This window comes from Paroedura picta, chromosome 4, assembly GCF_049243985.1.
Source record: "Paroedura picta isolate Pp20150507F chromosome 4, Ppicta_v3.0, whole genome shotgun sequence".
NCBI classification, from domain to species: domain Eukaryota; kingdom Metazoa; phylum Chordata; class Lepidosauria; order Squamata; family Gekkonidae; genus Paroedura; species Paroedura picta.
The window spans coordinates 141,533,206-141,547,315 of record NC_135372.1 but is presented as its reverse complement, the minus strand read 5'-3'; the positions used below and the strand labels follow the sequence as shown (position 1 = coordinate 141,547,315).

The 14,110-nt window shown below is 50.2% G+C and overlaps 2 protein-coding genes, 1 long non-coding RNA gene and 1 other non-coding gene across 24 annotated transcripts in view; 3 read left to right on the top strand and 1 right to left on the bottom strand.

Moving 5' to 3' along the window:
• The window catches only part of TPD52L2 (TPD52 like 2), a 38,858-nt gene extending 30,296 nt beyond the window's left edge, over positions 1-8,562 (top strand). For 16 of the 20 annotated variants that reach the window (XM_077335926.1, XM_077335923.1, XM_077335915.1 and 13 more), the window contains 3 exons: positions 1,557-1,598; positions 4,763-4,811; positions 6,693-8,562. In XM_077335926.1, the coding sequence (XP_077192041.1) occupies positions 1,557-1,598; positions 4,763-4,811; positions 6,693-6,788 (187 nt within the window). In that variant the 3' untranslated portion in view covers positions 6,789-8,562. The remainder of the gene's footprint in view (positions 1-1,556; positions 1,599-4,762; positions 4,812-6,692) is intronic. The other 4 variants (XM_077335925.1, XM_077335924.1, XM_077335908.1 and 1 more) reach the window with 1 other exon arrangement.
• On the top strand, positions 2,202-4,756 carry LOC143836527 (uncharacterized; the record flags this gene model as incomplete). The annotated part of the gene is made up of 1 exon (XM_077335933.1): positions 2,202-4,756. A coding segment is annotated over one exon (1,026 nt), but the record flags the coding sequence as incomplete, so codon positions are not given.
• A 406-nt stretch (positions 8,563-8,968) lies between the features above and the next one.
• LOC143836529 (uncharacterized) lies at positions 8,969-14,067 on the bottom strand. Of its 2 annotated transcripts, none has more exons than XR_013230641.1 (4): positions 13,623-14,067; positions 11,984-12,182; positions 10,562-10,669; positions 8,969-9,602 (listed from the first exon to the last, which is right to left on the bottom strand). It is a non-coding gene; the product is annotated as an uncharacterized LOC143836529 (long non-coding RNA). The 2 variants fall into 2 exon arrangements; XR_013230642.1 differs by lacking the exon at positions 13,623-14,067 and adding an exon at positions 12,822-12,968.
• On the top strand, positions 13,430-13,501 carry TRNAE-CUC (transfer RNA glutamic acid (anticodon CUC)). Its single transcript has one exon. It is a non-coding gene; the product is annotated as a tRNA-Glu (tRNA).
• Positions 14,068-14,110: the final 43 nt, after the last annotated feature.

The window sequence follows — 14,110 nt, the reverse complement described above, 5'->3', positions numbered from 1 at the left end:
TCTTGCTCCAGACCCAGGAGAACCACCGCTAGGCAGGTCTGGGGGTAGGTGGACCAGTGGTGCAGGTTCAGCATCAGGCCCCCGTGTGCTCCAAAACGAACGGGAAAGATCTCCTCTCTGCAGGCTTCTGTGCCTCTTAGGCTGGAGCTCCCTGCAGGTGCAGCCAATGCGCTCTCCTGTTAACTTAGTAATGGTTCCAATGTTTAATGCTTCTCGGGCAGCGAAAGCATGGCCAGGCCAGCCAGAGGGCACTTTGGCACACTCCATTCTGCAGCATCAACAACCCCGGCTGGGGTTTGGACTCCTTCTCGGAGCGCCTCCAGCTCCAGACCTTGGGGGCAGGCCAGATCTCTTTCTGGGACAGGGTAGAGTGCGAAAAGCCTTTTCGTAAATTAAACGGGGGAGTTCCCCCTGCCCCCCTCCCTCCGTTGGGAGTCTTGGCTCAGTCGCCCGCAAATGGTGTTTCCTCCAGCAGAGCCGCAGTCTCCTGGCCCCGTTTCTGCTGTGCGTTTTCCGACTCTGCAAGAGGTCAGCTCAGTCTTTCCCACTTCAGTGAGCAGCTGGGTTCTGAGACTCTGGGTTTGGAAGACGGCCTTAAATGAAGGCCCTCCATGCCACCCGTGAATATACTATCGTGTGGAGACTCCGGCTGTAGGCTTCTTGGGGCAGGGACCCGTCTGTTCCTTAGTGTTATTAAAGGATCTTGAATATATGGAACTTAAGGTAACCCTGCTGGCTCCATACTGTCGGTGGATACCTCCCCCAGCATCCTTCAAGTGAGCTGGGTTTTTGCCCAGCAAGGCTTCTGACTGGCTATTGGAGATTTGATTGGCTCTCTGTCGGCTTGACAGCAGCTGCCACCCCAGGGGGAAAGGGTCTTCATGGTGCGGGTGAAAGTACGCTGCGGGAGCCATTTTGTGGCTGGCTCCACCTCTTCCAGCAGCCATTTTGTGACGGCGCCTGCCATGATATATCAGAGTTCCAAAGGTGCCCAAAAGCTCAAGAAGGACTGGGCTCCTTCCTCTATAGCAGGGGTAGTCACACTGCGGCCCTCCAGATGTCCATGGACTACAATCCCCATGAGCCCCTGCCAGCAAATGCAGTCGCTAAGGCTTCGCCTACCCCTGTTTTGTGGATGGGAAACCTCAGTGATGGTGTAGGTGGGGACTTCATCCCTAAAATGTTGCTTCAGCCACACACTTTCAAGCGCTGGTTCAAAGTGGGATGTAAGAACAGACAGGTAAGATTTGGGTCCCTACATTCTGTGTTAAACCCCCCCCCCCCCAAATCAGGAAGTTAAGATCAAAAGAATAAGATCTGTGAGCCCACATTTTGTACCCCCTTTCCAGCAGGGTGTAAGATGTGGGTTGTAGCCCCTGCCCCCCTTCAGCCCTACATGTGGGGAGCTTTCTGGGAATTGCTTGGTGGTGATGGGAATGGTCCCAAGAATGACCTGATCTGATGCTTTCTTGTGTGCGTGTGCGTGTATGTGTGTGTGTGTGTGTTCTAAAACTGCTTTTAACTTTTCCTCCTCCTCTATTAATGCTTCCGTGTAGCAGCTACTCCATCCGCCACTCGATAAGTATGCCGGCCATGAGGTAATGTAGCCAAAACCACATAACTCTGGGTCTGCTGTGGGGAAGGTGCAGAAGAAAAATGGGGACTGAAATGAAATTTTGTTCAAGTTTTTTTTTTCTTCAAAAAAAAAGAGTATTCAAGACGACAGGCAAACTTCCACTGTCTTTTCTTGGTTTTTGTGAATTTGCCTAAGCGAATACTTCAGTTTTGCCAAACTTATTAACAGGAATTTTAATTTTCCTAAAAAGGTCTGCCAAAGATTTGGGTTTAGAATCTGGTGACATTAGCAAATTGAATTAAACTTTATTCTTATAACCCGCCCTTCCCTATATGGACCAGGGCGGGTTATTTGTTAAATCCCCCAAATGGAGGGACACCTCCAGGGCTGTGGAGTAACCCCCGAGAATGACTGTGTTAGAGGCTGGCTTTTGTCACCCTACCAGATCTAGCCCAAGAGAACAGTGCCTGGAGGGACCGCTGGGTCCTGGGGAAACAAGTGTCACATGTTGGAAATGAGCATCACATTAAGACTGCAGCTTTGAATAAAGACACCTTGTATGTGTAAGCCATAAAACCTTTCAGGTGGAAAGATCTGTCTGTAATGCATCACTGGAGCAATATAAGGTGCCTTTATCTGGCCTGTCTGTCTGTCTGTCTGTCATGTATCCTTCATCCATCTTCCATCTTCTTATCATCTGTCTGTTCGTCCAGTATCCATCCTCCCTCTCCATCCTCCCTCCCTCCCTCCCTCTCTTCCTGCCTCCCGCCCGCCCTCTCCATCCATCCATCCTCCCTCTCTCCCTCCCTCCCCATCCCTCCCTCTCCATCCTCCCCATCCCTCCCTCTCCATCCATCCATCCATCCTCCCTCCCTCCCTCCCTCTCCATCCATCCATCCTCCCTCCCTCCCTTCCTCTCTTCCTGCCTCCCGCCCGCCCGCCCTCTCCATCCATCCTCCCTCCCTCCCCATCCCTCCCTCCCCATCCTCCCCATCCCTCCCTCTCCATCCATCCATCCTCCCTCCCTTCCTGCCTCCCGCCCGCCCGCCCGCCCTCTCCATCCATCCATCCATCCTCCCTCCCTCTCCATCCTTCCCTCTCCATCCTCCCCATCCCTCCCTCTCCATCCATCCTCCCTCCCTCCCTCTCCATCCTCCCTCCCTCCCTCCCTCTCCATCCATCCATCCATCCTCCCTCCCCATCCCTCCCTCTCCATCTATCCATCCTCCCTCCCTCATCTGTCTGCCCTATCTCTTCCTCCCTCCCCTATTATTTCTATATTGTAGCAGCTACACTTTGGGCCTCAAAATGCCCTGGAGGAAGCAGGTTGAGGATGGTGCACAACTATTTCGAACACTTTGTTAAAACCAACTCTTCACCTAATCTAGACTCGCATAGCATTAAAGAATCCAGACGCTTTCCCCAAAGGTCAGCATGCCGTACCTGGGTGTGGCTCCAGCGGTGGCCCAGGCAGAGCTGCCTGCTCAGGACGAACAGCCGCCCCCTCCTTGAGGGAGCGGCTAACGGCAAGCCCGGCAGAACTGACCTGGGCATGCAGCTGGCTTCTTTCCCCTGGCAGCTGGCAGCTGTGCATTTCAGATCAGTTTTGTGCCATTCGAGTCCAGTGGCACCTTTGACCAACAAAGTTTAATTCTGGGCATAAAGTTTTGTGTGCATCTTCCAGCAGAACATGGTTTGAGTTCAGTGGCACCTTTTAAGACCAACGAAGTTTAATTCTGGGTATAAGATTTTGCATATATACTTCCATTATTCTTCCATTATTTGTACCACGTAGCCAAAGAAATGTGCATGCACACGAAAGATTAGATCCACAATTAACCTCGGTTGGCCTTAAAGGTGCCGTGGAACTCAACTTTCCCCCCTGTTGCTTCAGACCAACCTGGCGACGCACCTGGATCTTTTCTGCAAATCTTTCTGATGACTTCCGCATCCCTTAACGGGGATGTCTCAACCAGAGCCAGGGCCTTTTTGGTGCTGGTCCCAACCTGGTTGGAACGAGTTCCCAGCAGAGATCTGGGCCCTGATAAAACCGTCAGAGTTCCGCAAGGCTTGCAGACGGCATTCTTCCACCTGGCATATACATGGCCGAGACCACAGCGGAAGGAAGCCGGCCTCCCTCTCCCATGGCCGCCTGCTGTATTTTATACTGCACTCCAGATATTAAGCAAAGGATGTTTGAGGGGTGGAGAGACACAGGACAGGTTTTAAATTAGGTTCTTATATTTTATTGCAAATATATATATTTTATTGCTATGAACAATGTTTTAAATTATTGCATTTTATATTGTGAAGCTGCCCTGAGCCTGCTGGCTGGGAGGGGTGGTATAAAAATCTAATAAATAATAGTAATGTTTGGGTTGAGCAGTTCAAAGTTCATCTCTAGAACTGGGATCTCAACTGCTTGAACTTGAACTAGCCTCTCCGTTCAGCCACCAGCTCCTTCAACCTCTATTGGTTTAACTTGAAAAACCAACCGACCAGCTTGGTTGACTTTTACCTGTTGGATCAGCTGCTGCTTACAGTTTTGGGGTTTTGGGTGGTATTTTTTTTTGTTTAATGAAAATCAAACAGGGAATCAAAACCCAACCTGAGAAAACAAGTCAGGAACCTGAGCAACAAAATATATTAAAACACAAATATTCATTATTGATTGCACTTTAAGAAGATTAAAAATGACTAAGACATAAAAGCCATGCACACCGACTTGGATTTTTATGTTTTAATGTTGTTTTCAGTCTTCTTAATGTGCATTTAATAGTAAATATTTGTATTTTAATTTGAATATATTTTGTTGCTCAACCTTAGGGTGCCTAACAGTTGTATTTTTGTGTGTGCCGTGTGTGTTCTTTTTCTTTTTAGCCATCCTCTTAAATAGCCACAGTTTTGGCAAGCTTCTTTTGGCTGGGATTTTGCATGTTCTCTGAACGGGGTGTGTGTGAGAGAGAGAGAGAGAGAGAGAGAGAGAGAGAGAGAGAGAGAGAGAGAGAGAGAGAAGCAGGAACTGCTTGCAGTTGTGGTTAGGCTTTGCTTTCAGACACTCGGCTCATGCGATTTTGTCACAAGTCTGTTCCCTGAACGGAATTCGTAGACAAAAATCTGTCCTGCTGCTGCTCCTTGTGATCTCTCTGGTCTTGACCTGTGACATTTATCTCTCCTTTAAAAAAGGAACTCTGCGACTTTCAAGTCTTTCGAAGACCGTGTTGGAACCATTAAGGTAAGCTATCTGCTGGGAGGGGATGTGCCCTTCTGCTAGACTAGGGGTAGTCAACCTGTGGTCCTCCAGATGTCCGTGGACTACAATCCCCATGAGCCCCTGCCAGCATTTGCTGACAGGGGCTCATGGGAATTGTAGTCCACAAACATCTGGAGGACCACAGGTTTGACTACCCCTACGCTAGACCACTGGTTCTCAACCTTCCTAGTGCCGCGACCCTTTAATACAGTTCCTCCTGTTGTGGGGACCCCCAACCAGAAAAGTATGCAAGTTGCTCTTTCACAGAAATTAAATCCAATCTGACCAATGGTGTGAAGATCCCTTGTTCATGACTGTATATAAATTGTTTTTTTTTCCTGGGGTTTCTCAGTTCAGCTCTGCATCATGTTCCACCATGCCAATCTCGTGCTTTTCCACTGCTCCAGATAGACCAACGCTCTATCTCGATCTATACCGCAAGGCTGTTGTGTGGACGCCCCCCCCCCCCCGGCCAAGCTGCTTGCCCTGCTGCAACCCCTGTGAAAGGGTCATTCGACCCCCAAAGGGGTCCCGACCCCCTGGTTGAGAACCACTGAGCTAGAACCCACTGAAAGGGTTTCCCAAATGGCTGGATTAATTCATTTTTGATATATTTTTTAAAATGTATTAAACATTGATCGGGTCATATGACCATATATGGTCATGTTGACCTGCCCCCCCCTTCCAAAATGGCCTGGAGGGGCTGGGAAGGGAAGGGCCCCTGGGTGGGCGTTTCCACAGTTATGCTTCCCAAACATGTTCTGCATGATCACATTTTGGGGGTTTCACAACAGTAAAAAAGTCGAGAAGGACTAAGCTAGGTTCCTTTAAGACAGGGGTAGTCAAACTGTGGCCCTCCAGATGTCCATGGACTACAATTCCCACAAGCCCCTGCCAGCATTTGCTGGCAGGGGCTCGTGGGAATTGTAGTCCATGGACATCTGGAGGGCCGCAATTTGACTGCCCCTGCTTTAAGAGGTGAGGAGGGGCCCTTTGTGGATATCTTCTGTAGGTGCTTTTAAGGTACCAGAGCATGAAAGTTCAGTTGAGTGTATTTGGGTAAATATAAAAGGAGTAGGAAATGAGAATGGTATTATTGTGGGGGTCTGCTACAGATTCTGTGATTCAAAGGGGCAGGGAGGGCAGGGAGATTTGGGGTTTGCCATGTTACATTTTCAATCCAGAAATGTTTTGAACCCATGGCCCAGGACTACAGCTATGAGCCATTGGGAAAGGGGGTTTTATATTCGCCATCTTCATTGTAATTGTAATATTTGGGAGTATTGTGATTGTTTTATGGGGCGTTTAAATTGTTGTATTGGTAGATTTGTATATTGGGGGGGGTGTTTTAAATTGTTATATGATGTTTTATTTGTTTGGCGTCGTGGTTAGGAGTGCGGACTCCTAATCTGGCATGCTAGGTTTGATTCTGCGCTCCCCCACATGCAACCAACTGGGTGACCTTGGGCTAGTCACAGACCTGATAAAACTGTTCTGACTAAGCAGTGATATCAGCGCTTTCTCAGCCTCACTGTTGTGGGGAGAGGAATGGGAAGGTGATTGTAAGCCACTTTGAGCCTCCTTCGGGTAGGGAAAAGCGGCATATAAAAACCAACTCTTCTTCTTATTATTATTATTTGTTTAAATTGTTATATGCTTAAATTGTTATACGATGTTTTATTGTTAACCGCCGCGAGCCAGCTTGCTGGGAGCGGTGGTATACAAATCTAACAAGCAAACAATGATTGTAACCAGCTTCGAACCACACGGAAAGGCTGCAGATAATTTTGTGGATAAACAAATAGCTTCTCTCCTCCTTCTCTCATCTTCCTCTCCACCTCCCCACCTTTTTTTTGTCCGCAGTCCAAAGTGGTGGGCAGCAGAGAGAACAGTGCCGATGAGCTACACTCCCCATCGGCCTCCGGCGACAACCCCCCCCAGGACAACGCACCTTTCTAAGGCTCCTGCCCCTTGGTGCCCCGTGACCCTCCTTTGCTCTTCTCAACATGTGAGACAAAAACAAAACAAAAAAAGCAGTTCTCCCGGTCTCCCTCGGAAGAGAGAGATCCATCCATCTTACGCAGACATTTCCTTGCTGCCGATTCTTCAGGTCCAATAAAGCGCACGCCCCAGTGTGTTTCGTACACTATATATTTGACACTAAAGGGGTTCTGGGTCGAACGCACTGCCGGGCAGCTCTCCTAAACATAGCAGCACAGCATTGTGGGGATTTGACATGTGGTGGCCTCAGAGGCCTGCTTCACTTCCTTCCCCACCCCCTTCCCCACCCCCTCCACAGGCCAGGCCAAATTTGGTTTCTTTAGGCAGTATAAACAGCATAGCCGTGGAATACAGGAGGTGCCTAAGAGGTGCAGGGGCTCAGCTTTTGGGCCCCGTACTGGGTAGCTAACGGGCTCTCCGCTGTTAGCGGCTCCTCCCATCGGGAAGCATCCAGGAAAGCTACAGAGGTTTCCACAGTTCCTGGTTTAACTGGGGATGGGGACGGGGGTGGGTCGAAGAAATACATTTCCTCCCGGGGCTTCCGGGAAAGGAACCGTCGGTCGAGCAACGGCCTAAAGCCTTCGCGACATCGATTTCTCTAGCTTTAACGAATCTCAGAATCTTTATTATTGCCATTATTTTTTTGGAATGCAGTGGGACTTCCCGACATACCAGCTTTTAGCATCGTTATATTTTTTGCGTGGGGTGGGTGGGGGGTGGGGTGGGGGGAGGGTTGGCAAATCTACTTTTCAGATGCTGAAGCTGACAACGCAAGCCTTACATCACCACCTGCTTTACTTGTTTATAATCTTTTTATATCTCCGAAGCGTGAAGAAATTTCGTGGCAGGGGGGTGGGGGTGGGGTCGAAGCACTGGAGCTCCGCATCCAGCTGTAGCAACCGCATGCAGATGTGCCGGGTCCCGTGTCCACATTAGCCATGCACACGCCTGCTCCATCTGTCTCTCTTTCTCTCTCTCTCCCAAGTGCGTGGAACTTGCATCTCCGCCCATCCCTTCAGGCGCTGCCGATTCGCACTCTGATTAGCAACAGACATGGGCAGCAGGGCACGTCCCTCATTTGGAGCAAGATCCCACCTCTCTTTTCCTCTTGGATCCACTCTTCCACCGGGAGCCTGATAGAATTGATTTGTGGCCCGGCCACCTTTTAATGCTTTTAGTTTGCAGTGGTCTCCGTTACTGGCATTCCCCCTGCCGGGCTCAGGAGCGCGCATTCCGTTGTCCCGACCTTAGTAACGTGGTGGAAGCGCCTCTCCCGTCATTTCTCCCGACCTTTCAGGTGCCTTAGAGGCCCAAGGGGTAGCTGCAGCGTCCCACAGACATATCAGCTGAAGCAGTTTCAAGGCCATTGTCCCTCCCTTCAGACGGCTTTCAGGGACCCCCCCCCTCCCCGATCTTTGGAGAAAAGCGAGTTTTGATGCTTAAATGATGATGGGTGGATGAAAAACTTCAGCATGAGGATGCAACTCTAGCACAGCAGCCAGAGGTGGGATTTATCAGGGGTTGTGAGGGTCCTTTGCCTGGGCTTAGGGGTTTTTTTTGCGTGGGGTTGAGGGAATAAGATAGTCATCAGTGTTGGAAAGGGAGGGAACAGTGCCATTGGGACGAGAAACTGTTGGGAGAGAGAGAAAGAGATTGTACTGTACTCTCCTGTACTGGTGACTATTGGGGAAAACTTTGTCAATAAAACATTCCTTTTGGAAAAGCAAAACAACTGGTCTTTTCCTTTTCTCTCGCCAATCCACCGAGAGCCCTTGAGTCACGCCAACTCTTTCCCGGATTTCGAAAAGAAGTCCAAATGGAGCTCCTGGAGCTTCTGGAGCCTTGTACATGGCTCCAGAAGAGACAGACCCGTCGGTTGGGTGCATCTGCTGCAACTTGACCTACACCAGGTATCCAGACTTTAGAAATGGTTGCCTCTTCCAGGCCACGAACGGGAAAGGAGGAAGTCGAAGCTGGGGGCTGACCAAGCAGCAGAGGGGGTAGAGTTGGAGGTGAAAGAAGAATGGCTCAGGAGAAAGAATCGCCATTATCAAAAGGGGTGGGGGAGTGTGGCGCATAGATACAGCATTGACGAGAAAGAAGAAATGAGCACACTACGAAAACATGACACTTGTGCCTTCTGAAGATGGACCAGTTTATTTTGCCCTCGATCGCTCCCAGCATTAGGCTCTTCTCCAGGGAGTCCTTCCTTCTCATGAGGTGGCCAAAGTATTTGAGTTTCATCTTCAGGATCTGGCCTTCTAAGGAGCAGTCAGGGCTGTTCTCTAGGACTGACCAGTTTGTTGGCCTTGCAAACCAAACTAGCACACTCTAAACAAAACTAGCACACTCCATCTTCCCCATTCACCTTCCAATATTTGAGATTGGAGAAAACACACATTGTAGCATAACACTAGCAAGCTTTCCAATCCCACAGAACTCTTCACAAAGCGAAGTCTGCGATTCCAAATGTAGCTTCCTCTCCTCTCCTCTGCCCTTCCTCTTTTTGGAGTTGTGCTGGGAGGCTCCCTTCAGTCTAGGAACATTTTCAAAACCTCCTAGCTTCAGTTTTGGCTTTGTATCTGCAAGCTGGCCAACCTGCCTCTCCTCTCTCCTGCCTGGAGTCCTGGTACAAGATGTCCCTGTGTGGGAGTTTTGCTTCTGTAGCTTCCACTCATGCAGCTCTGCTGGTCCTCCTGGCAGCCCCCTCCATCGGCTCCCGCTTGGGTGCACAAATGCCGGGTTGTGTAACAAAACTGTTCCGCAGGCAGACTAGAATGGAAAAAAAGAAAATAGAACTTTAGTCTGCTGGTGGTGCTGGAAAGAGCGGTTAAATTGCAGCTCCAACCAGGGCTCCCTGGAGTCTGGGGGCTCTGAGTGCTCCCTAGCGGCTCCCTGGCCTTCCCCCTCTATCCTGCCTTAATGGAATTGGCCACAAGCTGTTCCTGACATTGCCGTGAAAGCTGGGAGCTGGCTTCTTCCATTGACCTGAGGGTGGAGTTCTTGGGAGGTTACGGTGCCTGGGCAATGGGGTGGCGGTTGGATGCCTCCTGACAAAGCTGCCTCCTTTCCCTTCCTTGGGTGTGGCAGAAAGGTGTGGCCAGCTGACATATCTGGCCCAGTTCCAGAGCTCCTTGAAGCCTGAGAAATATTTCAGGGGATCCTACATGTCCAAACCACTGGAACAGTCCAAAACCTTAAAACAATGCACAATTGCAATGTGCCGAAGGTAACCCAGCTGGCTGCACGTGGAAAAGGGCTGTGAGCCCAGGTCCTGTTAGTGAGGACTCCTTGCCAGGAGCTCCCAGCTTCACCCAAGCCTTGGCTGGATGAGAGCTTAGCCCAGCCAGATGTTCAACAGGCAGAGAGCTCTGGCCAGTTGAAGGCAGTGGAGCTGCAGACAAACCAGGGCTTAGGTTCCAAAGTGGTTGCAGAAGCTCCTCCTTCTTCTGCTCAGCCTCCAGCTGCAGCTCCGCGTCTTGTCAGCCCACCTGGCTCATCTGAGCCAATTGCCCACTACCTACTGGAGAAGAACTCCAGTCTAAAAGGTACCACGCCAGGTTAGCCAGATAGTTGCTGACTGCAGAAGCCTGTGAGGTTATTTGAAAAATTCCAGGAAGTTCCTAGCTCAACTATGCTAAATTCACATCTCCGACGTCCCCTGAAGGCTGTTCTCATATTCCAGCGAGATGGCCCTCCTAAGTGGATTAATTCAGATTAGTAGCACGTACGCTACGGTCAGCTCTGGCCTCGCCTCTTCCAGGGTTTCTCTGCCTTCCTGTGAATGCGCTTTCCTGATTAGATCCAACCTAGGAAGATTCCTAGTATGCCAAGGCAGCCTGGATCGATGACAAAAAGAGATATACATTTTTCTAAAACGGAGACAATAAATAGGCATGGAAGGAATGAAGGAAGAAAACCGTGGCTTGCAGAAAACATGGAAATTTGCTTTATTAGAAAAGAGCAGAGACAGTCATGCAGCTGCACCTGCAAGAATCCCTCCTGGGTATAGCATGGGTGGAAGGATTTATCCTCCCGCATATTTGCACGGACTGAGTCACTCCCAGACATTTGGCCCTACCTGTCAGATTCCTGATAGACGGAGGTCTGAATCATTCCTTGAGTGGTATTATTTTATTGGACGTGGGCTACAGTTTGGTACGTTCCTGTCCGTAAAACTGGAACAGTGGGGGGAGGGTGGTTGAGGTGTGAAGAAGATCAGAAAGTTAAGTCTCATCACAAATGGTTGCCAAAAAGGGTGGTGATAGCAGTCTTTGAGCTTGACACACCTGACTGAGAAGGAAGTGGAAGTCATGTGACAGGAAGAGGGAACCCTCGCAAGTATCAAGCATGGGGTAGTGGTTAAAACTTGGCAGCATTTAAAGATGCAGAAGAGGGGCCAGTTTGGTGTAGTGCAGGGGTAGTCAAACTGCGGCCCTCCAGATGTCCATGGACTACAATTCCCAAGAGCCCCCTGCCAGCAAATGCTGGCAGGGGGCTCCTGGGAATTGTAGTCCATGGACATCTGGAGGGCCGCAGTTTGACTACCCCTGGTGTAGTGGTTAGGAGTGCGGACTTCTAAACTGGCGTGCCGGGTTTGATTTTGCTTGTGGACACTTGGAGCATTAAAAAAAAACAACTTTACAGAAATGCTAACGACCGTTGCTACTCTTATTGGATCTTGCATTGAAACCTCATTCTAAACTGCATTTCCATTGCATGAAACCCCATTCTAAATATATTAATGCCTAATTATACATAATCCCATTCTAAATATATTAATGCCTAATTATACATAATATGTCCTATTATGTATACTGCCTGATCCTCTTTCCCCAGACAGGAGGCTAAATTGGGCAAATTGAATGAAAATCGTATATTTAGATATGGCTTTTATTGTATTTTACAATATATTTTATAATTTTATCATGTTATTTTATAAAGTGGTTGAGCAGCAGAGTCTAATCTGAAGAACCGGGTTGGATTTCCCACTCCTCCACATGCAGCCAGTTGGGTAACCTTTTGGGCTGATCCTGCGTTGTGCAGGAGGTTGGACTAGATGGCCTGTATGGCCCCTTCCAACTCTATGATTCTGTGACTCTGTGATCTTGGACCAGTTACAGTTCTTCTAGAGCTCTCTCAGCCTCACCTACCTCATAGGGTGTCTGTTGCGGGGAGAGGAAAGGGAAGGCGGCTGTAAGTCTCTTTGAGAATAAAGCGGGGCATAAAAAAACAACTCTTCTTTTTCAGGCTTTTAATGTTGAGATGATGATGATGATGATGATGATGATTAAATTTATATATCCCACCTCCCCCTGGAGGCTCGAGGCGGGTCACATAAAAACCAATCCCCTAAAACAATAAAAGCACAATAAAACATAATACAATTAATACAAAATTATAAATGTTTAACTGTATCTCTAATTTTTGTAATCCACCCTGAGCCTTTGGGGAAAGGCGGGCTAAAAATCTAAAAATAAATTAATATATCATTGATCTAATTTACTGTATTTCATGGGGTGAGTATAGTAATGCTGGATTATACATAATATATATGATTTATAGTGTTGCTATAATGTCCTGTAAAGGGACGAGAGAGAATGAGGTGGCTGGATGGAGTCCCTGAAGCAGTCGGTGCAAACTTAAATGGACTCCGGGGAATGGTAGAGGACAGGAAGGCCTGGAGGATCATTGTCCATGGGGTCGCGATGGGTCGGACACGACTTCGCACATAACAACAACAACAACATAATGTCCTGTATAATAATCATGGAGCTAATATAGTAATGCCTAATTTGAGGGCAACCTGCTTTTTGCACCAGCTTCAGGAAGGCAAAGTAAAACCACCACCACCATCATCACTTGGATTTCTAAACCGCGCTCCCGAGAATGGCTCAAGGCAAACCGCCATTGCTGAATTTGTAGCAGAAGAAGGATGTCCTCCTGTATTTTATTTCTAGGTAGAGTTGTTTGGAGAATCCCTGTCTTTACCTTGTTGCCACCTCCAGGTGGTGGCTGGAGGTTCCACCTGATCTCCAGGCAGCAGAGATGTGTTATGGGGGGGGGGGACTGCTTTGGAGGATGGACTCTATGGGGGTAGTCAACCTGTGGCCCTCCAGATGTCCATGGACTACAATTCCCATGAGCCCCTGCCAGCATTTGCTGGCAGGGGCTCACGGGAACTGTAGTCCATGGACATCTGGAGGGCCACAGGTTGACCACCCCTGCATGGGATAGCCACCCACTAAAGTCCCCCCAGCCCCCCCAATCTCCAGGTGTTTCCCATTCCCGAGTTGGCAACCGGAGCCACAAGCCGTAATTTCTTCAGCGGGTGACTCAACACTCTGCGTGTCAAGTCCGCGGGGACCAGCCATTGTGGTTGTCATGCCAGACCGGAGAATCCACCGGTGCTCCCGTCGCATTCGCACGCCTCTTTCAGTTCTCCGAGCAGGAGGGTGGAACGCGGAACGGAATCGTGTCCTGCCAAAGCGGGCTTGCAAAACACTTGGATCCAAAAATGAATGAATAAATATAGTTAAGAATTAGCATAAAAAATAAGTTTGGAAGATAAGCAGAGCAGGTAGCCTCCAGCACCAGCTTCCCTGGTGGTCTAGTGGTTAGGATTCGGCGCTCTCACCGCCGCGGCCCGGGTTCGATTCCCGGTCAGGGAACGTGACTTTTCTTTTCCCAGCCAGTGCTTCTAAATTGCATTTCCGCCCATAATAATTTAGGGACCCCCCAGTTAGCCCCGCGCCCTCCTCCGGTGTAGCGAAGCCCCTGCGCATCACCCACCCGCTGCCTTGGCCGCCAGTCCTCCGAGCCCCCCTCCCGAGGCTGCAGCCGGAGTCACGCGGCGAGGAAGGGGGGGGCTGCATCTCCCCGCACAGTCCCCGGGGAAAGGCTGGGCGGCGGCGGAGGGGGCTGCGGCGGGGACCCCTCTGCAAAGGAGGGAGGGAGGGAGGGAGGGAGGGAGCCGGGATCCCCCCTCCCCTCCCCTCCCCTCCCCTCCCCTCCGGGCCAGGCACGGGCGCGAGGGCGCGTCTCCGCCGGGCAGCCTCCGTCTCCCTCGCTGGCCGCGGAGCCGTCCCACCGCCGCCTTGCGAAAAGGGGAGGGTGCTTGTGGCGTGCAAAGTGTCTCCTGCCTAGTCCCAGGCCCTGCCGGCCCCCCCTCCCCGCCCCGCCCCTCCCGCTTGCACGGCTGGGGCGGCCACGGCGCGGCTCCTTCCAGCTCCAGCCCGGCCGAGCGGAGGCGCGCATGCGCGAGCAGCTGGCTAGCCTGC